Genomic DNA, 27,013 nt, shown 5'->3' with positions numbered 1-27,013 from the left:
CCCTCCTCCCAGGAGAGACACATGGCATGAGCTGCTGCCTTCGAGTGGGGCGTGGGGAGAGACTATGAGACAGCTCGTGGCAGAGATCAGCATAATAGGAGCAGAGAGGCTTTGGGGAAGGCAACAGAGGCTGCGGGGGGGTGGGACGGCCTGATCGTGCTACGGTCCCACCCCTTACAAAATTTCACATCCCCCAAAGGGGCGTATGCAATCTCAATAAAGATGTGTTCTTTTCATTTTCTTTTTCTTTTATGTATTTTGCAACCTCTCCTATTATAACAGCGACAGTCCTTTATAACGCTCAAAAAACAACAACAAAAATGTGACCTTTGTGCAGGTATCACATCTGAAATGTTTTTACCAAAAGATACAAGTTTCTCTAAATTATGTGACAGTGAAAAAATGAGTTTTATTATCAAAGTTTTTTTTTTTGGGGGGGGGCAGTTTCATAGAACCATTGGGTTAGAAAGGAATGCAAGTATCATATAGGCTAATCTCCAGCCAAAATTCAAGTTTTCTCTAAAGTAAATCACCCAAGACAGATGGTTTTCTAGCCTCCTTCTAAAAGCCTCCAGTGAAGGAGCTTCCACAACCTCACTAAGCTTTCCATAACTATAACTAATATTTGCTCTTAATGCAGAAAGACCGCACAGGGGAAATTAGGGACAATTTACATCCCTTACTTCTATGTGTGGACACAAGAGTTGATCCAAAACTTTATTCAAAGGACATAAAATGTTTATCAGACCTTTGCCTGAGAAAGGCAATATACATAGATTTATCTAGGTTGGTTAGGGAAGACATCTCAGACTTGATTCCATCTAATTTAGTAGCAACTGAATAGCCAAACTAACCCATCATCTTAAAAATTCTGGATTCACCGGGGTTCAGAATGCGACGCGAAATATACCATAAGCACAGCTCTAGCAGATGACATGAACAATGTCATTATACTGTCTTGGAGTTAGCCACTTTATTCTCTAAAATCCCAGAAGAAAAGCAGATCATTAACAGACTGCAATTATCCATCATAATGCAGTGTGTAGGCCATGAATTGCAAGATTACCTTATTCTCCATCTTGGCCCGAGAGTGTGGCTCAACTATACTTTCTTTTTCAAGACAACTGCATTGTACATTAGGCGCTACAGGCAATTTAAGAGCTGCTGTTTCTAATTGTTGCCATTAGAACACTGAACCACTTAGGGGTTTTGATGGTTTTATTCTGCTATCAAAGTGTGCCTTTTAATTGGCATAATCAATGGCTGGCTGTGATGAAAGTGAAGTAAGATATCATATTCTTTTATGACTCAATAAAGTGAGGGCTGCCTCCACCTCAACACAAACTAGGTTCGGATTTGCTTATGTCTCTACAACAGACCTTCAGAACAAATTGATGTTTGTTTAACAGAAGTCAATCTCAAGCTGTAGCTCTGCATGGAACTCACACTTCACAGGCTACTTTTATCCAAAGATCTCAAAGCATTTTAAAGATCAGTCTTTCCCTGCCGTATTAGAACTGGTTGCAAAATGTTGTAACATAGCCTCATGTAAATTTTAATTTGACGATTTTTAATGGTTCATATTCTGAAGAGCTTTCATATTCCTTGAAGTTTGTGCACTATTCACTCCAGTTACATAGGAGGAAGTTCAATGAGGGTAAATATAAAGTACTCCACTTAGGAGGGCGCAGTCAGTTCCACACATACAAAATGAAAAAATGACTACTTAGGAAGACATACTGCAGAAAGTGATCTGGAGTCATAGTGGAGCACAAGCTAAATATGAGTTAACTGTGTCACCACTGCAAAAAAAGCAAACACCTTTCTGGGATGTATCAGCAGGAGTGTTTGAAGCAATGCATGAGACATCATTCTTCTGCTTTACTCCCCATTGATTAGGCCTCGGCTGGAGTGTTGCATCCCATTCTGGGCACTACATTTCAGGAAGATATGGACAAACTGGAGAAGATGCAGAGAAGACCAATAAAAATCATTAAAGGTCTAGAAAACATAACCTATCATGGAAGACTGGAAAAATTGTGTTTGTTTAGTACAGGGAAGTGAAGACTGAGAGGAGACATAACAACAGTATTCAAGCACATAAAAATGTTGTTATAAAGAGGAGGGTGAATAATTGTTCTCTTTAGCATAGAACAAGGCAATGGGCTTAAATTGCAGCAAGGGAGGTTTAGGTTTGATACTAGGAACAAAAGACAGTTACCTGGTCTGTAACTGGTGTTCTTCGAGATGTGTTGCTTATGTCCATTCCAAGTTAGGTGTGCGCTGGTACATGCCCAGTCACTGGAAGTTTTTTGCCTTGTCAGTTGCCGTAGGGTCGATGAGGCGCCCCTTAGAGTGGCACCAATATGGTGACCAATACTTGCACCACTCTTCCCCCTCCTGCGTTCAGTTCCTTCTTGCCAGCTACTCCGACAGTGGGGAAGGTGGGAGGGTTTTGGAATGGACATGAGCAACACATCTCAAAGTAACTGTCTTTTCTTCTTTGAGTGATTGCTCATGTGCATTCCAAGCTGGGTGAACACATGCAAATGTCTAGGAAGCGGGGTCAGAGCTGTGGATGGAATGTAGGACAGCCCTGCCCACCACAGCATCTTCCCATGCATGTTGCATCAAAGCATAATGTGCTATAAACGTATGAATTGAGGACCAGGTGGTTGCTCTACAGATGTTCGGGATAGGCACCTGTGCCCAATACGCCACAGAGGATGTCTGCACCCTGGTGGAGTGAGCCCTAACTGGTGGAGGGTAAACCACCGCAAGCTTGTAACACTCCTCGATGCACGTCACTATCCAGGAGGAAATCCACTAGGAGGAGACTGGAAGGCCCTTCATCCTGTCAGCTCCTGCCACAAACAGTTGCTGTGTCCTTCTAAAGGGCCTAGTCCTATCCGTATAGAAGGCGAGGCCCTTCTAACATCCAAGGTATGTAAACCTTGCTTCCTCAGGGAGGCATGAGGCTTTGGGTAGAATACCGGCAGGGAAATATCTTGGTTAACATTAAACACAGAGACTGCCTTAGGTAAAAACGCTGGGTGTGGTCTCAGCCTAACCTTATCCTTGTGAAACACTACGTACAAGGGGTCCACTGAAAGTGTCTGTAACTCAGACACCCTCCTGGCTGAGGTGAGTGCCACCAAAAAGGCTGTTTTGTACCTCAGAAACAGCAGGGAGCAGGTAGCCAGGGGTTCCAAGGGGGCCCCCATAAGCTTGCCTAACACCAAATTGAGATCCCACGGGGGCAGTGATGCCTGAACCTGGGGCTTGATTCCTTCGAAACCTTTCAGAAACCTTTTGACTACGGGGCCTGAGAACACAGAAGATGTTCCATGACCCGGGTGAAAGGCTGAGATAGCAGCTAAGTGCACGCTGACCAAGGAGAGAGACAAGCCCTCCTGTACCATACTCAATATGTAACCTAAATCATCGTGATGGGGGCTTGCGAGGGAGACACCCACACCAAAAACCTTTTCCACTTAGCCGAATAAGTCACCCTTGTGGAGTGTTTTCTACAAGTTAACAATAGTTCTTTTATGGGACCTGAACAGGCTGGCTCCCGGTCCCTCAGCCATGAAGCATCCACGCTGTGAGGTGCAGTGACTGGGGTGTTGCAGTCTCCCCTCTTGCTGTGTCAGCAGGTCTGGCTGGATCGGCAATGTCATCGGCTTGCGGATCAACAGGTGCAGGAGGGTTGAGTATCAGGGCTGACGGGCCCATGTTGGAGCCACCAAGATGATCAACGCCCATTCTGATCGACTCTAGAGGAGGACGCTGGGGACTAGCGGAATTGGAGGGAACGCATACATCAGCCTGCCCAACCAGGGGACACTGAAGCCATCTGCCAGGACCCTGGGTTCTGATTGTGGTAGGAGCACACTGATGTGAGAGGCGAACAGGTCCACCTGGGGGTACCCCCACTTCCACAAAACAGAATGAACGACCTCCGGGTGCAGTGATCGTTCATGATCCACAAAGGACCTGCTGAGCTGGTCTGCCAGTGAACTGTGCACACCTGGCAGGTAATGGGCCTGTAGCATGATGCTGCGCTGTATGCAGAAATCCCAGAGCATCACGGCCTCATGACACAGGGGAGAGGAACGTGCACCCATCTGTTTGTTGGTAATAGTACATTGCTGTCGTGTCGTCTGTACTGACTGACACACAATGCCCTGCCAGATTGTCCTTGAAAGTCATATATGCTAGTCTGATGGTCCTGAGCGCTCTCACATTTATCTGGAGCCAAAGGTCCGAAATCCTCTAAAGAGCCTGGGTTCATAGCTGCCCCATGTGTGCTCCCCACCCCGCCCCAGTCTGAAGCGTCTGTTACTAGGGAAAGGGAGGGCTGCTGAGGGGCAAAGAGTACTCCTGTGAGGACGACCTGCTCGTCCAACCACCAGTGTAGGGTCAACTGAGTCCACGGTGGCACCGTAACCACCAAGTCTAAACTGTTTCTTACAGAGCGATACACCGACACCAGCCATAGCTTTAGAGAGAGCATCCTCAACCCGGCGTGCTGTACCACGAAGGTGCATGCCGCCGTGTGACCCAGCAAACACCGGCAGCACCTGGCTGTCGTGGTCAGAACTGCCAGGATGTCTCCGATAATGGGCCCCATGGTATTGAACCTGTTGTCTGGCAGGAACGCCCTGGCATGCCTGGCATCCAGTCATGCTCCTATGAGCTCTACTGACTGAGATGGGAGCAACACCAACTTTGCCTTGTTGATCAAAAGACCGAGGCTTACAAAAGTTTGACGGATCAACTGTACATGCTGAAGCACCTGAGCCCTGGAACAACCCCTGACCAATCAGTCGTCCAAATACGGGAACAGCTGCACCCCCTGCCTGCGCAAGTACGCTGCTATTACTGCTGTGCATTTGGTGAAGACCCTTGGGACCGCAGACAGACGGAAAGGCAGGACTGTGAACTGATAATGGTTTCCATCCACCACAAACCTGAGAGGAGGGTAGATTGAAATATGGCCATATGCATCCTGTAAGTTGAGAGCCACAAACCAATCCCCCTGCCCCAGCATCAGGAGTATGAAACCTAGGGATATCATGTGAAACTTTATCTTTTTTACAAACTCGTTGAGACCTCTTAGGCCCAGGATGGGTCTCAAGACCTCCTTTGGTTTTGGAATTAGGAAACACTGGGAATAAAACCCCTGTCCCCTGAACCTGGGAGGAACTTCTTCTATGGCCCCAGAACCCAGGGGGGATTGCAATTCCTGCCATAACAGGATCTTGTGAGGGGGTCCCTGAAGAAAGACAGGGAAGTGGGTTGGGAAGGGGGAATATGAAAAAAAACTGAATGGCGTATCCCTCTCTACCGTATGCCTGATCCACCAGCCTGTGGTGATGCTGCACCACATATGGTAAAAGGGGGATAGGTGGAACGAAAAAAGTGGGGATGTTTCAGTAGGTGAGATTGGCCTGATGCTCTCCACTGTGCCATCAAAACTGAGGCCTGGGCCCCGTGGGTCCTTTCGGTGGTCCTGAGGCTGCTGGCCTGAACAGTGCCTGCCCATCCTGTTCCGCCTTCTGCTACCGTCCCTTTGTGGCTGCAGAAACTGTCTATGCTGTGGAGGGGGGTTAAAGTGCCTGCACTGGTTGGCAGGTGTATGCAGGCCCCAGGAGAGCCGGGTGGCCCTAGATTGTTTCAGACTATGCAGTCTTTCATATGTCTTGTCTGAAAACAGGGTAGGGCCACTGAAGGGGGGCGGGGGGTCCTGGATCATTTGCTGGACCTCATATGGTAGGCCCGAAACCTACAACCAAGCCCCCCTGTGCATTGCCACTCCAGAAGCCATAACCCTCGCAGCAACATCCAGTGTTGCCACCAGGGCTGCCCTTGAAACCAGTTTGTTCTCCACCACCACTGCTGTGAAGTCGTCCTTGGCTTCAGGCGGTACCATTTCAGAGAACCTAAACAGGTCCACTGACTATATTACAAGCATACCTGCTAACCAGAGCCTGCTGGATAGCAATCCTTAGTTGTAACCCTCCTGTTGAGTAAACCTTCCTCCCATAGAGGTCCAAGGGCTTAGTGACTCTATTTTTGGGGGAGGGACCCTGGAACCCTTGGCAGTCTCTGTGGTTTGCAGCATCCACTACCAGGGAATCGGGTGAGGGGTGGGTAGAGAAATATTCATTGCCCTGGGATGGGACAAAGTACCGTCTCTCATTCTTATGGGCCATAGGAAGGGTGGAGGCAGGGGTCTGCCAAACTGTTTTAGCCGCAGTGGCAATTGTTTTGATTATGGGAAGAGCCACACTGGTGGGATCTGCAGAGCACAAAAGGTCCATGACAGGATCCATCTCATCCCAGACCTCCTCTGCCTCCACCCCCAAGTTTTGGGCAACTCTCCTGAGGAGATGCTCAAACGCCCTACCCTCCTCCAGCACCGGTGAGGCCAATGAGCCCGCCACCACCTCATCCAGGGAGGAAAAGGATGATAGCCCTTGCGCCTCCATTTGGAGGGGAAGAGCATTAGGAACCTGGTCAGTCAACTGCCCCCCCCCAGGAATTATGGGGTAACCAGGAGGCACCATGGGTGGAGCTGGCATAGGTACTGGCTGGCCAGAAAAACCCCCAACAGGTGGTACAAACAGTGCCAGTACTGCACCCTGTATTTGAGCCAAACCCAGTGCCTGGGCTAGTGCCATCAGTGCCTAACAGCACCAGGGGGACAATCACCGATGGCAATGGCACTGATGGGGTCCAGTCCCACTGCAAAGGCACTGACAACGGTGCTGAGGTTGACACCAATGAGAGAGACACAGGCGGCTCTACGATGTTCACCACTTCCTGCTGTTGCTCCAGCAGCGGGGTACTCAGCAACGCTGACGGTGCTGAGTGTGGGATCAGCAGGACCCCCAGCACTGTTGATGGTGCTCCCACACTTTGGCCCTGCACCTCATGAAACACCCACGGGATAAAGAAGGGCCACTGTTGCATCACCTGAGAAGTTGGTGGCCAATCCGTATCATCCGAACAACGACTACAATGCCTGTGACAGCTATGGCACAACCTTCCCGAGTTCCTGCTGCATCTGGGGCTCAAGTAGAACGAGTCCGACTGTAACACCAATTCGGAAGCGGATGACCACGGCGGGGCCACCTGAGTTCGTGCTGATGTCAAGTGTATTGAAGACAGTGACGGTGCTGGAGCATAGGGCACCTGAAACTGGCCCACAGTTGTTCCCTGATCTGTTGGCACCGGAGTGCTCGGCACCGAGTATGGTGTCAGTGCCGGCATCGATGTCAGAGCAGGGGTTGGGGCCGGTGTCATGTCTATTAGCCCCAATCGCTCAGTCTCTATACGACAGCACCTGTCCTCCTTAGACAGAGAAGGACCTGGCACCATCATTTGAAGAAGGCCTTGTACTACCTAAAATGCCTCCAGTGTTGAGGGCAAGTCCAGTGCCTGTGGGTTTCCACTCCACCCCGGCTTCAACGTACATGCCTCCTGCCCTTCAACAGAGCACGCCGGAGCCTTGGACTTCAGGCTGCCACATTTGGACATTGGCGACTGAAGTCTATTGTGCCTCCTCTTCTTTTTTGGCACCAGAGATTGACTCTTACAGTGCCGACAAGGCAATGGTTCCTGCTGCTCCCTGTGCTGAGTTTTCCAAGACGGCACCATGGTAGACTTTGCACTGAGGAGGCTCCACTTTCCACTCCTGCTGGAGACTTCTCAGGCTTAAGAGCTGTCTCCATTAGCAGGACTTTATGGCATCAGGCCCTATCTTTCAAAGTTCTGGGCTTAAAGGCGTTACAAACTGAGCAGCAGTCACACAAGTGTCCTTCCCCCAAGCAAATCAGACAAGCTGAATGGGGGTCGCTCTTGGGCACATGTTTGCCACACTTGGAAAAACTCTTAAAGCCTGGGGAGCCAGGCATTCCCCAGTGCCAAGGGGGACGGAAAGCCCCACCTCGGCTATCACTTAAGACACTAAAGACTAACTATCAAACACTAAAACTATTTATACTTCTTTGAGAACTACTTATACTACAAAAGGCTATTAGCGAATAATTTGAACAGAGAAAGCAAGAGCTCCAATGACCAGCAGCATGGCGAGAAGGAACTGAGCATATATTAGTCACCATATCGGCGCCAACTCTGCCATGAAGCAACTATGAGCTCCATGCCACTCTCAAGCCTGGATGAAGGAGGAAGGTTGGTCAGATGTGTGTCGATGAGCTGACCATCAAACAACAATACAAATGAAATCTGATGCCAGTACAACTAAATGTTAAAAGATGCTGGCTCGGACATCATTCAGATAAACAAGGGCCGCGATACCAATTGAGCATTCGGTGTTGGGTCACTAAGTTGGCTACCAAAAGAAAATTTCAGCTAACACATATACTATCCACTGGAACATGGAAGGTCCGAACACTGTGGGCAACTGGAAAATTAGAGCTGCTTCAGAAGGAGATGGAGAGATACCGATGTGATATACTTGGACTGGCAGAGATGCGTTAGACAGCATCAGGAGAGAGATGCAGTTGCGAAGTCATTTGGTCAGGAAACAAAACGAAGCATGAAGCAGGAGTTGGATTCCTTCTTAGTAAAACATCTAGAAGAGCATTATTAGGATACAAACCAGTGAGTGCAAGAATGATGGTAGCAAGATTTGAAGCAAAAGCGTTCAACATCTCAGTCATTCAGATGTAAGCACCCACATCGGACAGTACGGAGGAAGAGATTGGGCTGTTCTATAAGGACTTCACAAAGACGGTGGAGGAGATACCAGAGACAGATGTGTTGATCATCGGAGGAGACTGGAATGTGAATGTTGGAACAGATAACGAAGGTTGGGAGAGAGTCATGGGAAGGTTTGGATATGGAGAAGGAAACGAATGAGGTGAGAAACTGCTAGACTTTGCTACAGAGCATGAGATGGTGATCTGCAACACGAGATGCCAACAAAAGGACTGTGGAAGTGGACATGGCAATCGAATGACGGGAAGTCCAAGAACACGATAGATACGATTTAATAAGAAGAAGGTGGATAACATCAGTATAGCAGTGCCAACCTTTTGAAGGAGCAGATATAGACTCAGACCACAGTCTAGTGATAGCAAACATCAAGATAAAACTCAAAAGAAAATGTAAGACACAGTTTAAGAAAAGAAGGGACGTGGCAACGCTATCTGAGGAAAAAACAGGGAATGCATACAGAGCAGTGCTCAAAGAGAAGATTAAGAATATCGCCACAGAGAAAGACCTAGACAAGAGATAGCAGGGATAGCCATCGCTAAAGAGGAGGCAATTGAGCAGATTGTTCCAGAAGAAGAAAAGATCAGTAAGGCTGTGGCCACATTTGGCCAAAACTTCGAAATGGCCATGAAAATGGCCATTTCGAAGATTACTAATGAGGCGCTGAACTGAATATTCAGCACCTCACTAGCATTAGGACGCTTCCTGCCACGGTGATTCGAAAGAGCCGCTTTCAAACACGCGAGGCTCTGTGCGGCTACACAGGGTCCTTTTCGAAAGTACCCCGCACATTTCGAAATCTCTTTATTCCCCTCAGCTGAGAGGAATAAGGGGACTTTGAATGTGCGGGGTCCTTTCAAAAAGGACCCCCGTGTATCCGGGCAAAGCCGTGTATGTTTTAAAGTGTCCTGATGCTAATGCTAACCCTATTCAATTCAGCGCCTCATTAGTAATCTTCTAAATGGCCGCTTGCGTGGCCATTTCGAAGTTTTTGCCACATGTGGCTACAGCTTAGAAGTGGATTACCCAGGAGACACTGAAGTTGGTTCAAGAGAAGAGAGTGTTGAAGATCAGAAGAGATGTTTCTGAGATGGCAGAACAGCAATATAGAGTGAAATGCAATGAGATAAGGAAAGCAGCCATAAAGGATAAGGAGGTGCAATGTGAAGATATACAGAGGTACTATGGCGAATGTAAGACCAGGGAGGTGTATAAGACAATTAGGTATATTAATAGGAAATGGCAACCAAAACAGATGGCGATTGAAGATGAGAACGAAGAAGTGCTCATGAACAGGGAGAAGATTGTGCAGCGATGGATGAGATATTGCACCGATCTATACAAAGCACAGTTGGACCTGAGTGGATGGGGAGTGCAGTCCTGGCCCCTTTGGGAGAGCCGCTGGATATAGAGCTCTACCCCGGTCCCCCTGGAAGAGCTGCTGCAATAGCCACCAAACCCCTCCCTCTCCTCACCCCTGAACCCTCACTCCAGTCTTTACTTATCTTCACTTTTGAACAACACTATCATCGAAAAAAGCATGTACATTTTGCATTTATTTTCAAAACATTACTTCAGTTGAAGAACCGAGCAACGCTGGGTACCTCTGCTAGTGTGTATATACATATATATAAAATACAAATCAGGGTCAGCATTTAGAGGGTCACATTTTCATCACAGCATAGGAAACTCCAAATCTCATTCCAGTCGTGTGGCAGGATGCTTGCATGTATGTAAGCACCATGAAGACAAGTCACCTTCTAATGTCTGTTTTTAAACTGGAATTTTCATATCAGACTGCTTCTTATCCTTACCTCTATCAGTCTCATTGAGATGAGTAAAGTGATCCAGCATGAATGCAAAAAATCCAGACAGCTGAAAAACAAAAATATACACTGATCATTTGAGATGAGACAAACACTAACGATTTCTTATTTTTCTTTATTCTTTTCCCACTAATTAGGACTCTGAAACAAAATGATAAAGAGATACCTTGGCTCTGGATCACTAGATTATGATAACAATAGCACCTTGTTCTCCCATAATAGTTGTGGCCTTCTCCCTCATCCTTACTGAGTGCTACTGGGCTGATGCTGATTCATAAACAAATACTAATTAAATTCAACAACCTCCTTTAAAGCTAATTTTCATTTTCTGAATGGAATGAACATTATCCAAAAGGCATTCAGCTATGTAAAACAAAAATAAACACACTAAAAAGGGACCACATTTTGAAATCAAGCACTGCCTTGATTAAAAATCAACATATTGAAATCAATACAAGTCAAGTCAATATATTGACTGTAGTAATTTAATGTTTTGTAAAAATTCATTAAAAAACACATTATAAAACTGTAAAACACCAAAAATTGAACTGTATTTTTGAAGAAAAATGTAGAAAAATATAAGGGACAGAAATTTCCGCCCTGTTTTTAACTCTAGGTTAGTGCACAAATTGTCATTCTCTTCCAAATGTTGACGAGGATGATTGTTTGTTTGTATTACAGTAGCCTTAGTGGACTAGGTGCTGTACAAATAGCAAGAGGAAACATTTGCCCCAAAGCACTAGCCAGCTAAACAGGTTGTGAGAAATAGTAACACAGAGATAGCTGTGCTAGTCTATATAATATCATAACAAAAAAGCAGTCCAGTAGCACTTTGAAGACTAACAGAATAATTTATTAGGTGATGAGCTTTCGTGGGACAGACCCACTTCTTCAGATCAAAAGAAGATCTGAAGAACTGGGTCTGTCCCACGAAAGCTCATCACCTAATAAATTATTCTGTAAGTCTTTAAAGGTGCTAGTGGACTGCTTTTTTGTTTAGATTGTGAGAAAGGAATTATTTTACGTTATTTTACTGAACTGAGGCACAGAGAGATTAACTGACTTGCTCAAAGTCACACTGGAAGTCTGTGGCAGAGCCAGTAACCAAATCCAGATCTCTTTAATCCTGGTCCAGAATATTAATTACAAAACCATCCTCCTTTCCTTAGTTATCAAACAAATGGACTACAGGGAAAAAAGCTATAAACAAGCTATAAAAGCTGTAACTGCTGGGGGTTAGGAAGAAACTTCCCCTACAAGCACGTTATTTCATAATTTTAACTACAGAGTTTGTGCGCCTTCTTTTGAAACTTCTGATACTGGCCCCTGTCAGAGATAGGTTACTGCACTGAATGGAAGAGCGAGCCAGTCTGATATTTGATTTCCACCTTTCTATTTTTAAACAAATCAAGAAACTGAATGCACATAAGAACATAAGAACGGCCATACTGGGTCAGACCAAAGGTCCATCCAGCCCAGTATCCCGTCTGCCGACAGTGGCCAATGCCAGGTGCCCCAGAGAAGGAGAACAGAAGACAATGATCAAGTGATTTATCTCCTGCCATCCATCTCCTGCCCTTGTACTGAAGGCTAGGGCACCATACTTTACCCCTGGCTAATAGCCATTTATGGACCTAACCTGCAAAAATTTATCGAGCTCTTTTTTAAACCCTAATAGAGTCCTGGCCTTCGCAGCCTCCTCCAGCAAGGAGTTCCACAGGCTGACTGTGCACTGTGTGAAGAAAAATTTCCTTTTATTAGTTTTGAACCTAATGCACAAAACATTCAATTGGCACACAACCGGGAAGCTGCAATCTACACATGCAGATATCCATTTTGTTTGCGCATCTCAGGTACACATTTTTGGAAAGCGTGATCTTCATGTTTCCATCAACTGTTATCCCAAAAACCCAGAAGTACGGACCTGTAGCTGAGCTTGTTTTTCAGCATATTCAATTGACCGAAAGATGCTAAAAGCATATTGTCGTCTCATCTCTAGTCGGGCCATGTAACACCGATACCATCTCTGAATGAGGATAGCTGCTTTAATCACTGCCAAAACACAAAATCACAAAAGGACTATGAAACAACACTATTATGCAGCTTCTGTAAATACAGAAAAAGTGCCAAATTTTACATACTACACCCTCACACCAGAGATACCTCTCCTTTGTATTTTCTTCAGCAACAAATACATTTTTCTCTGGTTGACACAATCTTATTCCCCAGACAGTATTCAGGTGTGGCTGTGTACCAAAGGGGGTGCTTTAAGATTATATACACAGAATCTACTGCATATACTCTGTGATTTTTACAGACAATACCTGTGATCTTATCAAACCGGGCCTGGTTCAAGACTCATTTTTTGCACACCACCTCAAATTTCCTTTTGAAATAGAAATACCTGGATGTGGCACATACTTTGACACTGCCAATTATGGCTCTAAGCGTTCACCAAAGAGCTTTATTCCAGTGGGTCTAACTTATTTATCTCTCTTAACTCTCCCCCAAATTGGCTGTTCAGCCATTTCTCTACCTGTAGTATGGAGAGCTCTTTTTTCAAGCTTCTGTAAAAAGCCAAGGTCATTGCCAGCTGTAAGAGTATATTACCACAATGGAGTTTATAACAGCTTTCTTGAACAGAAATCATTGTCTTTTCTGCTGTGTTAGGCCCACTTTATCTTTTTTTTTCTCTCACTTGACAGTTGGTTTGATAAACATGTTTCCAAACAGAATTACCATGGCACATGCATGCTTTTCTTCTGAAGAAATTTAAAGCAATTCAATTCAGGTGTGGTATTTTTTTTTGGGCGGGGGGGAGTGTTGTTTTTTGTTTGTTTGTTTGTTTTAACAAACAGAATAAAAAACATTCATCTACCTATCAATCTCATTTAGGTCTGGTATATTAAATGGGTTTGCCGGTGTAGCTACTCTGTTAAACCCTCCTAGTAAATATAATGTAAGAGTCCTTTTACCACTATCCTTTATACTGAGGAGAAGGGGTACTTCAGGATTTTGGCTGTTTTGTAGATCTCTGTAACTCTCTAGCATTTGTTAGGTGTAAAATGATTGTCATTAAGAAATCCCAGGACTAAGGCTGTATTCTTCTCATTCTTCCCAATAATGGAATGTGTTTGCACCTACTCTGGGACAGGAGTCAGGGCTATGGCTGGGACCAAGACCAATGGCAGGGACTGGACGCTGGAACTGGGGCCAACCCAAGGCCAGATGCTGGGCCAGACTGGAGGTGGGGGCAGAGCAGGGCTGGGTTATGCTCCCTCCACGTCCCCTGTGGGGCCTGGCGCACACACAATCATGCTCCTTCATATGTTCCTCTTTGGCTCCCAGGGTGGTGGAAATACCCTACTGTTTGGGGACCACTGGTGTAGAGCGAACTCTGAGGAAGCTATTGTAAGTGACTATGTGGGGACAGGGAGGATGGAGAGGTCTCAGATACTGATTCCAGGGTGGTTGGGCAGAGATGCCCCATGTCCTAAGTAAGGGTGTCAGACAAGAGGTCTGAGTTTGAGAGTGTGCCCTAAGGTCCCAGCACAAGAAACACTGACTAGATTCTACCTCAACTGTGATGGCAAAGAAGCATGTGAGACCAAACAATAGGGTCCACCCACAGCACACTGGTCCCTGCACAGAGGGGTCATGGTAGGACACCTGACATTCCCAGTTTTAAAAATCAGCTGCCAAAAGTTAGGCACCTAAATAAATTGATTGACTTTCAAAGGTCATAGTCAGCTACCATGCCCATTAAAAACAACAAGGCTGAGGCAGGCCTAATTTGAAGATATTGATCCATGTTTGCAAGTGCCATTGACAGCTCCATTCAGCGGTTTTGTAAAGCAATTATCTAGAAGACTAATTTTACTATACTAAAAGTCCTGTCTGCTTCACATCAGAGTGGCATTGAGTGTGTTTTGACTATATATTTATTATTCAGTTAATGAGCTTTCCTCAAAATACATGCATATTTCTTATCTACTGACCTTTAATTTCCCCACAGAGTAGCAGAAAAAATCTTAAATCATAATTATAATTTTATTTTAGATTGCACAGTTTAAAACTTTGCCATTTATATTTGTAGGGTAGGTTTCCTTATTGGACCCTCTAAGACAACATTTGGTCCATATATAATTTTAAAAAAATTAACTGATGCAATTCCACTTGACAGGAATCAGAGAAAGGCTTGGGAAGTTGCACTAATAATAAAATAGCTCTTCCCATTCTCCTCTCCCCACCCTGACCCCCCAAAATTAAAGGAACTTTATTAGGTAGTTATTATTCACTATTAGTATTACCATAGTACCTAAAAGGTCAGTCATGGACTATGAGCCCATTTTGACAGGCACTGTATAAATACAAAACTAAAAGGCAGTCCTGTCCCAAAGAACTTACAGCATATATAAGAGGTAAAAGTTTATATTACTCTAGTTTATGGTTAAAATTTAAAGCTCTTACTAAAAAGCTTAATTCAGGTGTGAGCAAACTTTTTACGCTGGCCCCACTTTTTGACCCTGAAATTAGCAGGGTCTCCCCAACCTGCCTAATGTAATCCAAACCAACAGAAATTTCAGTTATGCTCATGTGAAAAAAAAAACCTTTCAGCATGTGTAAGAAAATAAGTCGGAAGAATGTAAAATCTTTATTTATTGGCATATAAGCATGAATACACATACATAAAAAGCAGAAACATATTTCAACATTTTAATGAGATGGATGAGTCTGAGACCCAGCAGCCAGTTGTGCTTTGCCCCCCTTACAAATTTTCATGCCCCCAGAGGGGGCCGACTCCCCACTTTGCTCACCCCTGGCTTGATCCCACCTAGCACAGGCACAGAACGTTACAACAATTCAGTGCAAGGTATGAAAGTGATTGAGCAGAAAAGGGAGAGCCAAGGAAACGCAATCGTGCATTAATAATAACACTGTACCACAGGGCCACCAAGGTATTCCTGCTTTGTAACAGGGGTCAGGCCAGAGTGGAAGTTGGTAGCTAATGCCCCACATACACACATTCAGAACTGAATTTAAATCCAAGCCTTTCTCAGACAACTCACCTCTTTTTAGACCACAGTCCTGACCATACCTGAGTGGCTAGACATGGGTATAAAGACTTGCTCTTGTTCATTGTGGAGTATTACACATGGTGCCTGATTCTCCAGTGCCCTGCACCTTGTCCATTCACATGAGAACAAAGGGAGCACAAAATGGTGGTGTTTCACACTCATTTTACAAGGTGTAAGGGACTGCACAGCGCAATAGAGAATCAAGCCCCTAGCACTTACCCCAAGTTGCACACATACACACAGCTCAGGCTCAGAGTATCTGAAACAGTCAGAAGCACCTTTACGCCTTCTGTGATTGTAGGGGTACAAGTTACAGCAGCCACGGTTTCTGCCCTGTCTTGCTCTGTTAGGATGGATTCCTGCCAGAAATCAATGAAGTGTATTGTGCTCCAGCCCCTGTCGAACCACAGACAGTTATGTCCAGTCGCTGGTCAGAAAAAAAAAATTAAAAAGCCATTATAATGGTTTACAGTGGGGACTGAAGTGGAAGAGATAATGGGTTGTTTCATATTAATGTAAAAAAAATCACAAAAAATCAGAAAACAAATAAAACCAAGTTTACTTTTTTTTCTTAACAGAGAATAGGCCATAGAAGAGATCAGCAATGGAGAGACAACTATTCACACCTGATTGTTGCTTCATCTGCCTATCTATATTGGAGAATATAAAGAACAGCAGTATGACGGAAAGGGACCTAGGGGTTATGGTGGATGAAAGGCTGGATATGAGTAAACAGGGTGCCCTTGTAGCCAAGAAGGCTAACGGCATATTAGGGTGCATTAGGAGGAGCATTTCAACCAGATCTAGAGAAGTGGTTGTTCTCCTCTCTTCGGCACTGGTGAGGCCACATCTGGAACATTGTGCCAGTTTTGGGGCCCCCAGTATAAAAAGGATGTGGATGTGCTCAAGCAGGTTCAGCGGAGGGCAACAAAAATGATTAAGGGGCTGGAGCACATGACCTATGAGGATAGGCTGAGGGATCTGGGCTTGTTTAGTTTACAGAAGAGAAGACTGAGGGGTGATTTAAAAGCTGCCTTCAACTTCCTGAAGGGGAGCTCTAAAGAGGAGGGTGAGAAACTGTTCCCAGTGGTGTCAGATGGCAGAACAAGGAGCAATGGTCTCAAGTTACAGGACGAGAGGAGTAGATTCGATATTAGGAAAAACTACTTCACCAGGAGGGTGGTGAAGCACTGGAATGTGTTGCCCAGAGAGGTGGTGGATTCTCCATCCCCTGCGGTTTTTAAATCCTGGCTTGACAAAGTCCTGGCTGGGATGACTTAGTTGGGGTTGATCTTACTTGACCTCCTGAGGACCTCCTGAGGTCCCTTCCAGCCCTATGATTCTATGAATATAAAGAACCATTTGCTGCACACTCTGACTAACCTCAGGAGTAAGGGCTGATCTACATTGGCAAGTTATGTTGGTTAAGGGTGTGATTTTTTTTACCAACATAGTTATACACAGTAAAACCGCTAATGTGGATGCAGTTATATCAGTACTGCTTATGCCTATCCTCAAACCAGAATAAGCTCCAATGGCATATCTCTACTGCACTAGGGTACTTTTTTTTTCTTTTTTGGGGGGTATATTTGTTTGTTTTGCCATTTCAATTCTAGCAATATAGTTAGAGGTAAAAATTCCAGCATGGACAAGGACCAAGTCAGTCCATCTAGGGAAGAGACTAGCCTAACTCATAAGAACAAGCCCCCTTTAAATGTCTCTTAACTGCTGGATGTCTGATTGGTTCAAAGCCATGAATTTCCTGACATTGTAGCATCTGCGACTTTTCTCTGAGCATAATTAGTTGAACACTAGCTCTGATATTCTCACTCAACATAAAACGTCAAAGGATGCATAGCACAACCATCATTACACAAAGTCCACTTCAAAAATCAGAATAGCCTCCGAAGTGCCAAAGCGCAGAAAAGCTATGGAGCTTCCTTCCATGGGCCACCAGCAAAAAAGGTGTTTTCAAGCCCACTTGGAGACTATGGGTCAGCTCTTCAGCCGGAGCAGATCAGTATAGCTCCACTGAAGTCATTCACACCAGACTTATACACGCTGAGAATCTCTTTCTGAAAAATTGATATAGTTCTATTACAGAAACACTGAACACAGTCCACTTCAGACAAAGAATAAATTATTTTCAAAAGCAGTTGTGCTGAAAACCATGACTTAAAGACTGAGAATATAAATATTTATTTGCATATTTATTAACAATTGCACTCATTTTATTATGGTCATTTAGCTGCTACCAAATTAGATGGAACACCATCTTCACAAAGTGGTCTGGCACACTAAAGCTGCCATGTTAAAAAGAAAAACGTATTTTTTTGTTTATGGGAGGTCTTTAAAAGCAGCCAGCTCCCTATAAAATGCATGTCACTAATGAATATGAAAATATATATAACCTAGGGATAGTAGATGCATTATAACATTTCACCATTTTTTTAATAAATATTATTGTCAAATACATGAAATGACACATTGGCACAGTTTAATTTTTGCTCCACCCCATTTGTATTTTTTAATGTCTGATAGCAAAAGAACAGCACTGGAGAAAGAGGTTAGGTGTATAGAGCCAATAAGGTTTTATTAAACAAGTAGAAATAGTTCTATTCCAGCTTTAGAACGGGGCTGGCTACTCCATGCCTCTGCCGTGAAGTGCAGAAGTTCTGACAGAATCATGGTTTGTCAGCTCCTCCACCTCTCTTGAAGCATTTGCTTCTTAAGGAGTGGTCTGATGGAGTGGTCCCTGCACCACCGAACCCCTCCCCTATAAGCATATTAGTGCAATTCTCACTGGACTAGAGAAGACATCCCTCTCTGTTCATCCCACTGTGTGACCTTAGACATGTCCTTTAAAATATCTATGCCTGTGTCTCTGTTCCTCATCTGTAAAATGAGCAGAAAAATACCAGCTTCTTTATTCTGTCTAGCAGACTGCAAAGCTCTTCCAGGTAGGGACTGTTTCTTACCATGTGTATGTACAGCACCAAACACCATGAAGCTTTGCTTCCTGATTGGGCCTATATAATAATAATTATAATAATATATGGAGGTACACATCTCACAGAGCTGGGAAGGGACCTCAGAAGGTCATTGAGTCCAGTCCCCTGCCCTCAAGCATCATTCCCCTCAGTTTTTTTTTTCAATCTTATTTGCCCTAGATTGCTAACTGACCCCTCAAGGATTGAGCTCACAATGCTGCATTTAGCAGGCTAATGCTCAAAGCACTGAGCTATCCCTGACCACAAAAGTAGTACTGCTCTGTCTATTGTAATAGAAATAATAATAAACCTTATGCCAGGCATGTGAAATGGAAAAGTTTGGCTCCTCCAGCTTACTCCACCCCCTCAAGCATTGTGCAGAATCTGGGCACATTCTAGCTCTCTGTCAAGCACCGTTAGTATATACAAGGTGAACGTCTCTAACCTGGCACTGTTGTCCAGCAACATACATAATCCAACATGATTTTAGTTAGCTGCATGACCACCTATGGGTGTGGCCAATTTTCCCATGGTCCCATAAAATGTGTTTACAGCTACCAGCCCTGGCTCTCAATGTTCTATGTTAACTGGCTCTAATTTACCCCAAAAGTCTTTTAAGAGCTCAGTAAGCAGTAGAAGTATTGGTAACGTGCTAGGCCAGGGTTTCCCAAACTTTATATCGTTTGGACCCATTTTTTTTCAGTACCTTTTTTTGCGGCCCCAAAATATAAGTGCATATAAAAAAATGAAAAATGAATACATTTTCACTGTTTATTATTTATTCACAATAATAATAATAGTACATAGCGATAATTTCTATATTTTCTAAGGACTGGTATATTTTTTTCCCAAGGACTGGTACTGGGCTGTGGACCACACTTTGGAAAACACTGTGCTAGACAATATTTACCACCTGTGGTCCAGCAAATTCTCTCCTTTGGCACTGGTCAGGTCCTGAGGGTGCCAAGCTAGAGAGGTTCAACCTGTACCACAATGTGACATTTTTTGAACAAACTTTTAACTGAATCTTTACCTAAGAATCAAAGATGTTTGTCAACCAAAAGACTGACATTAAGTAAGACATTAAACAAAACACTATTTTGCAGATTAGCCTTTCTGTAGTGCACTTTCTAATTCTGACTGTAACTGATTTCATTTTCCTTTTATCTATTAGAGTCATTCTGCCAGTTGCCTCCAAACCTTAACCAAAATTTGAAAGTTCAATGTTCTTTAAAGAAGAGCATTTAAAACAAAATCTAAGTCACTACCTGACAACAGAATTGAGGAGAAAGGTGCAACCCTTTATTTCTTTTTCACTGTTAACAAAGGATAACAAGGATAACAAATTGCACAGGTTCATCACCTACCTCTCTCTGACTTTCTTCCCCGACTCCCAGTCACAGAAGTGCCACATCCCATGGCTCTAGTGCAGATTGTACACCAATTTAATTTCTCCTCTTAAGCAATAGATTTTTCTTATCCAACGGCATTACAAACATTTCCTTTATGTTCCATTTACGATGCAGCACACCACCCCAAGCTGGTTCATTCCAGTTATTAGTGCTAATGAAGAAGAGGCGCAGGAGAGGCAACAGAAAAGATAGTGGTTAACAGCATGGCATCTATGGTGCAACTCAGCAGAGATCATTAAAGCTCGTTATGAAATACTGTATGTCATGTGATGTGGAAATTGAATCTAACAAAGAGTGTAGGGTTAGTCTCCAGAACTCAGCAGCAGTAGCCTTGTATTGCTGTTGCCTGCATTTGGGTCAGGTGAACTTCTATGAATGAAGTTTCCTTTTCTGAACAAAATGCTACACACTGGCTGAAAGGTATCATGTACCAGTGAGCTACTGAAAGCTTTACTACCAGTGACAGGAAACTCGGGAGAAATTGTATTTTATTGTGATTTGAAAACTAGTGTATCGGAACATAACAAACATGAAATTAAACGCAAATGATATTACAACTGTTAAACCAACAAAATAAATTTTTAGGTTACTTGCCCTACCATTTACCTTTGCAGAGCACTTAGCCTCTCACCAAACCAGAAGGCTGTTTGCCAGTTCTTCTAAGTACAGAAGAAGCTTTTTAATCTATATTTTGTTTCTATCTACTTTCCAAATTCACTTGAACACAATATAAGGTGACACCTTGCAAAGACTTAACAGAGACAATGACTTAGAGAGGTACATCATAATAAGAATTCACTTATTCTTCCTAAATACACTGCAGTACATTTACTATGAATCACGGTAAACAAAACTAAACACATTTTGTCAAATAAATGAACAAGTGCATTTTATAATGCTGTCTTCTAGGTGCTTCTTTGTGTTTGTTCATCCACTCCCTAATTCACATCATTAACAAATTTGTAACATGAGTCCCAGTCAATGAGTTCAACTTAGTGAATTTCACTCACAAATAAATCTGGTAAAAGTTCTTGAGCCAACATAATTACGTAGGGCAACCATATATCCTCGTCCCAAATACGCGCAGGGAGATGTGGGAGGAGGGACAGCTCCTCCTGTCTCCACCAAGCCCCGGGGAGCTGGGAAGGAGTCAGCAGCCACTGGCCCTCCCTAGGAGCCCAGAGAAGCAGCAGCCATCAATGCTCCCTGAGCCCCGGAGAAGAAGCAGGGACTTGGCAGCCACCCACGCTCCTCACAGGCTCAGGGAAGTAACTCCCGCCAGCAGCTGTGCCTGCGCAGCTGCTGGCGGAAGAGGTCAGTGGAGGAGGGCCCAAATATGGGACAATTTGTCCCTTTAAAAAAATAAGTAGGGACGCCTTTTTGGCATCCCAAATACGGGACTGTCCCACCTAATACAGGACAGATGGTCACCTTACAATTATACAAATTTTAGGATTATTGGGTTATAATTTAGCCTAAGCTCCTTATCTGATCACACTTTAACTCCTCTTTCCTATAATTGTGTAGCAAAAACTTGTATGACTAAATTATTGTGCCTATTATACTTAATAACCTTTCAAAAGATTTCAAAACAAAAAGAAAAACACTCTCCAACCATCCTAAATGATGCAGCATAAATAACAGAATAAATGACTGACTACTGCTTTTTTGCTATTTTACCATTATACTAAACAAGGAGAAAGACATGAAGAGACAGATAAAAGCAAATGTTAGACCAGCTCGTACTGTCTACAAAGTTACCATATTGTAGGATCAGAAACCAAAACACTTCTAATGTAACATTTTTGTTGTCACCAAATACTCCTATAAAAGACAAAAGTATGATCTAAAAATGCCAAGGTTGCCATTGCCCAGTTTCCGAAGTCATTGATGTGGAAGACACTTCACAGAGTTGGGGGTATTATCTGGCAACTCCAGTGCTTTGAATGGAGTTATTGTGAAACCCTGAACAAGTGGCTTTAACAGTAATTTTCAGGAAATCATCAGCTTTAATGTCTACATTTATTCAGCTTCTCTCTTTGCACCACAAAGTGTTCATTGCACTGCACACCGCCTCTGAACTTGCCTCTCTAGGATTTTAACAGGTCATCATGGGTCCGACTGACATGGCCAATCACAGGTAGCTCCTATTTTTCAGATTAGATGACAGTATTGAGGACATCACAGCCTGGCCTCCATCTTGAGCAGACCATCATCTCACTAAGGAAGTAATCAGAATCCTCCCAGCACCCAGGTGCCAAGACCCACACAATCCTGATTCAACCATGAAGCCTCTTCAACTGCATCAAACTCCAAAGCTGCCACAGCAGAACAACACTCTGCTCACAGGACAAATATCTGTGAGCCATTATTATTGCATATTAGCCCCAAACACTGATAATATTCTTCCCCAAATGGTCCCTTCCTCCCCATTGCCTCCTCAATTTTCAGACACTATGCACCAGATGTAGGGAGAGAGGCAGAAACTTGAGCACAAATATTGGAAAATGAAGGCTGAAACAAAGAGGTTGAAACACAGAATCCTTCCAACCCTACACTGATCCTGGTCCTGGTCTTCCTACCAGCCTTCACTGCTACTGTCAAACCCAGGCCCATAGAGCCGCTTCATCCAGTCTGAATGCCTACAGCTGGCATCAGAGCTGAGCAACAAGCACTTCAAAAAAACTAGCACTGTATTTTATGGTAAAGTTCACACACATTCAGGCAGGTTTCTCAAACAGCCTGGATCTGCTTCTCCAAAAACAGCCCACCTGCATGCCAAGAGATCAGCACTTCGGCCACTGATAAGTGCTGGACACCTGAAAGAGAGCTGACCCAAGAATTGTGAATCCAACTGATGCCTTTGCCGAATGGTGAAAAACAGGCATAAGCAACTGGTGTCACTCATGACTGAATAACCAATGCCTTGTTCAGGCATGCAGAAATCTGAATGCTCCTGAAGCAACCCAACTTGAATACACCAGTTCCAGTTAATTGTTGGCAGTATCCAATCTTCTGCTCCTGAGCAAGCTCAGAGAAGCCTGTTAAAGGCATACTACAAACGTATCTTACTGAATCTAGTATCCAGACCTAGAAGAATCTGGTCTCAAGACAGGGCAAGGTAGGGAAACCCCTTTAGTGGCACAGAACAGAAAACAAGTTCCATGGAACTGTTTACTCCTTAAAAATACTGAGCAAATACTACCTAGTGTAACCACATTATCTTGGATAAACAAACTAACAAACACTAATAATCTGACTGATGAAAAACTAGGGTATTCCTCATGTTTCAAAAGAAGCTTGTCACACCAGTAAGCCATGGACATGGGGTGGTTACCATTCTAGCTGCTATGTTTTTAAAGAAAACATGCTTCCAAAAAGTAGATGACAGTGCAGGCTGAAATTCTCTGATCTGGCACTCTCTCTGTCAACATCCCTGGCCCGACAGTACCACAGTTGTTGCTGGACCAGAGGGCACCTGGACCAGAGAGCTCCACCTGCAAGAGACTGGAGCAGAGCCCCACCGGTGGCAGGGAGCCCCGCTGGCAGTCTGCTCTCGGGAGCCCCGTGAGCAGTCCCACAGCGAGGGCGGCTGGGTCGAGGAGCCCCACTGTGGGGAGCGTGGCCAGGGTAGGGTGCCCAGCAGGGAGCCCAGCTGGGGCCAGGGAGCTAAACCTACAGCCCCACAGCATCAGGGTGCCAGTCCATGCCAGGGAGCCCTGCTGGCAGCCCCTCAGCAGCGGGGAGCCTGGCTGCAGTAGGGGAGCACCACAGACAGCGGCAGGGAGCTGAGCCAGGAAGCCCAGCCGGGGCACAGAGACCCACCAGCAGAGCTGTGATGGGGAACTGGGCCAGGAATCCCTGCTGGGGAAAAGAATCCCATCAACAGCCCTGCTGCTGGGAGCCAGGCTGGAGGGGGAGTCCTGCAGGAAGCTCTGGATGGCTGCCCAGTGAAAGAGACCCCCCCCCCAAAGCCTGGGGGCAGGAAGCTGAGGACAGGGGGAGGAGGCAGGAAGGAAGCACAGCCAGCAGGCTGGCAGCCTCCCAGAGGGCAGCCTGAAGACCTGACTTCCCTGGTCTAGCAAATCCCCATATTCTGGACCTCTCAGATCCCAAAGGTGCCAATCCACGGAGGTACAACCTGTACAATTTTGGGGACAGTAAAGCCGTGTCTACAGGTGCCGGCTACTTTGAAGTAGCCGCGTCAACTTCGAAATAGCGCCCGCCACGTCTAGACGAACAGGGCTGTTCCTGGCACCCTTATTTCGATGTGGGCTGCTTTGGTGTGTAGACGCTCCCCTGCAGTGCCTACTTCTATGTAGTGCTGCCCAACGTCGACGTTGAACGTTGACGGCATCAGCCCTGGAGGACGTGTAGACGTTTGCTACATCGAAATAAGCTATTTCGATGTAGCATTCACGTGTAGACGTAGCTTAAGTGTCCTGGGGAATTTTTAGGACAGCAAAATTCCTGGGGAATCTCTGGAAAGTGGTTAATGCAAAATAGATGTAAGGAATGTGCCAGCAAGAGCTCAATACTGCTGAAGGAGTTGGGGAATATGTCCTTCAGAGATCAATAGCATGCAAATGCAAAGGTGTGCATATGTAATACCTTGTAAACAAAGCCTGATGGGAGCAGGCAAAGCAATGCAGTTTTGGCTACTGTAAACAACATGTTGTAAAGTCACAATTTATGCTATCACCCAGTGTAAGAATTGTGGAGTGTCAACAACGCTTGAAGTTTCGTGGGGGTACAGGGCAGTCATCACTACAGTGTAAGATATGAATTACAGAGGGCTCCCCCGCAAAGCATTGTGAGAGTGAAAGGCGGGAGGCACAGTGGTTGAACCAGCTGGCTGGAAGCCTTTTGGCTGTACAGCTGTAAGACTGGTTTGACGAGTTCTCCCACCCACTGTTCAAAGGTAGACCTAAATTTGGGTCTATACGTATTCTGTGAGAACCCACCTTGTTGGATACTGAGATGCTGTGGCTAGGCCCTGAACTGAATGCCACTATGAGCTGGAATTGATTACTCAGAGCTGGACTCACAGGGTTTTGCCTACAGCAAAAACCCACAAGACAGCTGCAGATGTCCGGCAGACACAGATGGACAGTAGGAGGAGCAGCAGATGGATGGCAGGCACGACCGGCGGACAGCTGGTAAGAGAAGAAGTGAGCAGCAGGCTCAACCAACGACCAGCCGGCAGGAGGAGTTGTGGGTGGCCAGCAGGTGTGACCGGTGGATGGCCAGTAAGAGAAGCAGCGGGTGGCCGGCAGGCGCGACCAGCAGGCAGCTGGTGGGGCAGCTGGCAGGGAGCAGGCAGAACACTGGAGCAGCGCAAAGGTGGCATTGCCTCAGCTCCAATGAGGGAATGCATCAGGATGATGTGTCAGCACCTGCATGGACTGGATCGAGTTGTAAGTGGGGCATTTGAAGCAAGTTACGGAGAAAGTTTGGGTGTGTGCATTGGACCTTTACAGTATTGGACTGGTGAGCCTGAGAGGCAAAGGACACTGCTCAATCCATATGAGCTGGGATAGTTACTTGAGTATTGGTTATGAACTCTGGGTGTGGTATTTTCCCAAGCTTATGCTATATGACTTTTCTGCCTCTTTCATTAAAAGTTTCTTATCTACACGCAGACTCTGTGCTTGCGAGGAGGGAAGCATTGCCTCTCAGAGGTGCCCAGGGGTGTCTGAATTTCCCAGGCTATTGGGTGGGGTCTCAAGCTGGTTTTGTGTGAGATGGATAAAAAGGAATCCCTCGATGTTGAACCTGACCCTGGTTGCTTCCGACTCCTTCTGCCAGAAGGGTTACACACACAACCCTCTTTGTGCAAACATGCAGACTTAAAGCTATGTCCTCAGGAAAGGGCCAGTGACTAGGTAATTCCCTGTTCCCAGAGCCTGGAGATCAAAGGCCTGAGTGCTGTAAAGAAACAGATGAACTGTCCAAGAGGGGTATGGAAAGACTGACACCTACCAAAGTCCCATGCTGGAGTTTGTGGCTTCTAGTAAGTATCAAGTATGCAGATAGGTTTCATTACTGTTTTCAGGTTGTCTCTGTAACTATATGTAGTTTGCTTTATGAAGGCTGGCAGGTGAGCAGTATACTCTGGTATAGCATAGATACAAAAAATGAAGCTTCCGAACTAGTTAACACTTTTGAAAACTTATGTTTTACTTTCAATGAAGTTAGATGACAAGATCTTTGGGGCATGGAATGCAACTGTTTGGTAAGACACAGCATATATTTGCGGCACTTTATTAGTTATGCTCTAAGCAGATGACTCCATGGGTAACATAAGAACATAAGAATGGCCATACTGGGTCAGACCAAAGGTCCATCCAGCCCAGCATCCCATCTGCCGACGGTGGCCAATGCCAGGTGCCCCAGAGAAGGAGAACAGAAGACAATGATCAAGTGATTTATCTCCTGCCATCCATCTCCTGCCCTTGTTCTGAAGGCTAGGGCACCATACTTTATCCCTGGCTAATAGCCATTTATGGACCTAACCTGCAAAAATTTATCAAGCTCTTTTTTAAACCCTAATAGAGTCCTGGCCTTCACAGCCTCCTCGGGCAAGGAGTTCCACAGGTTGACTGTGCGCTGTGTGAAGAAAAATTTCCTTTTATTAGTTTTGAACCTACTACCCATCAATTTCATTTGGTGTCCCCTAGTTCTTGTATTATGGGAAAAGGTAAATAATTTTTCTATATTCACTTTCTCCACACCATTCATGATTTTATATACCTCTATCATATCACCCCTCAATCGCCTCTCTTCCAAACTGAAAAGTCCCAGTCTCTCTAGCCTCTCCCCATATGGGACCCGTTCCAAGCCCCTAATCATCTTAGTCGCCCTTTTCTGAACCTTTTCTAATGCCAATATATCTTTTTTGAGGTGAGGAGACCACATCTGCACGCAGTACTCAAGATGTGGGCGTACCATAGTTTTATATA

At 44.9% G+C, this 27,013-nt stretch overlaps 1 protein-coding gene across 1 annotated transcript in view; it reads right to left on the bottom strand.

Annotated features, from left to right (window-relative positions):
* PPEF1 (protein phosphatase with EF-hand domain 1) overlaps positions 1-20,058 on the bottom strand; it is a 69,066-nt gene extending 49,008 nt beyond the window's left edge. The window contains exons 1-3 of the mRNA XM_074987804.1: positions 20,007-20,058; positions 12,496-12,623; positions 10,560-10,620 (exon numbers count right to left, since the gene is read on the bottom strand). Of these exons, the coding sequence (XP_074843905.1) occupies positions 10,560-10,620; positions 12,496-12,623; positions 20,007-20,058 (241 nt within the window). The remainder of the gene's footprint in view (positions 1-10,559; positions 10,621-12,495; positions 12,624-20,006) is intronic.
* Positions 20,059-27,013: the final 6,955 nt, after the last annotated feature.

Source organism: Carettochelys insculpta, chromosome 1 (assembly GCF_033958435.1).
Source record: "Carettochelys insculpta isolate YL-2023 chromosome 1, ASM3395843v1, whole genome shotgun sequence".
Lineage (NCBI taxonomy): Eukaryota > Metazoa > Chordata > Testudines > Carettochelyidae > Carettochelys > Carettochelys insculpta.
This window is presented reverse-complemented; position numbering and strand designations above follow the sequence as displayed.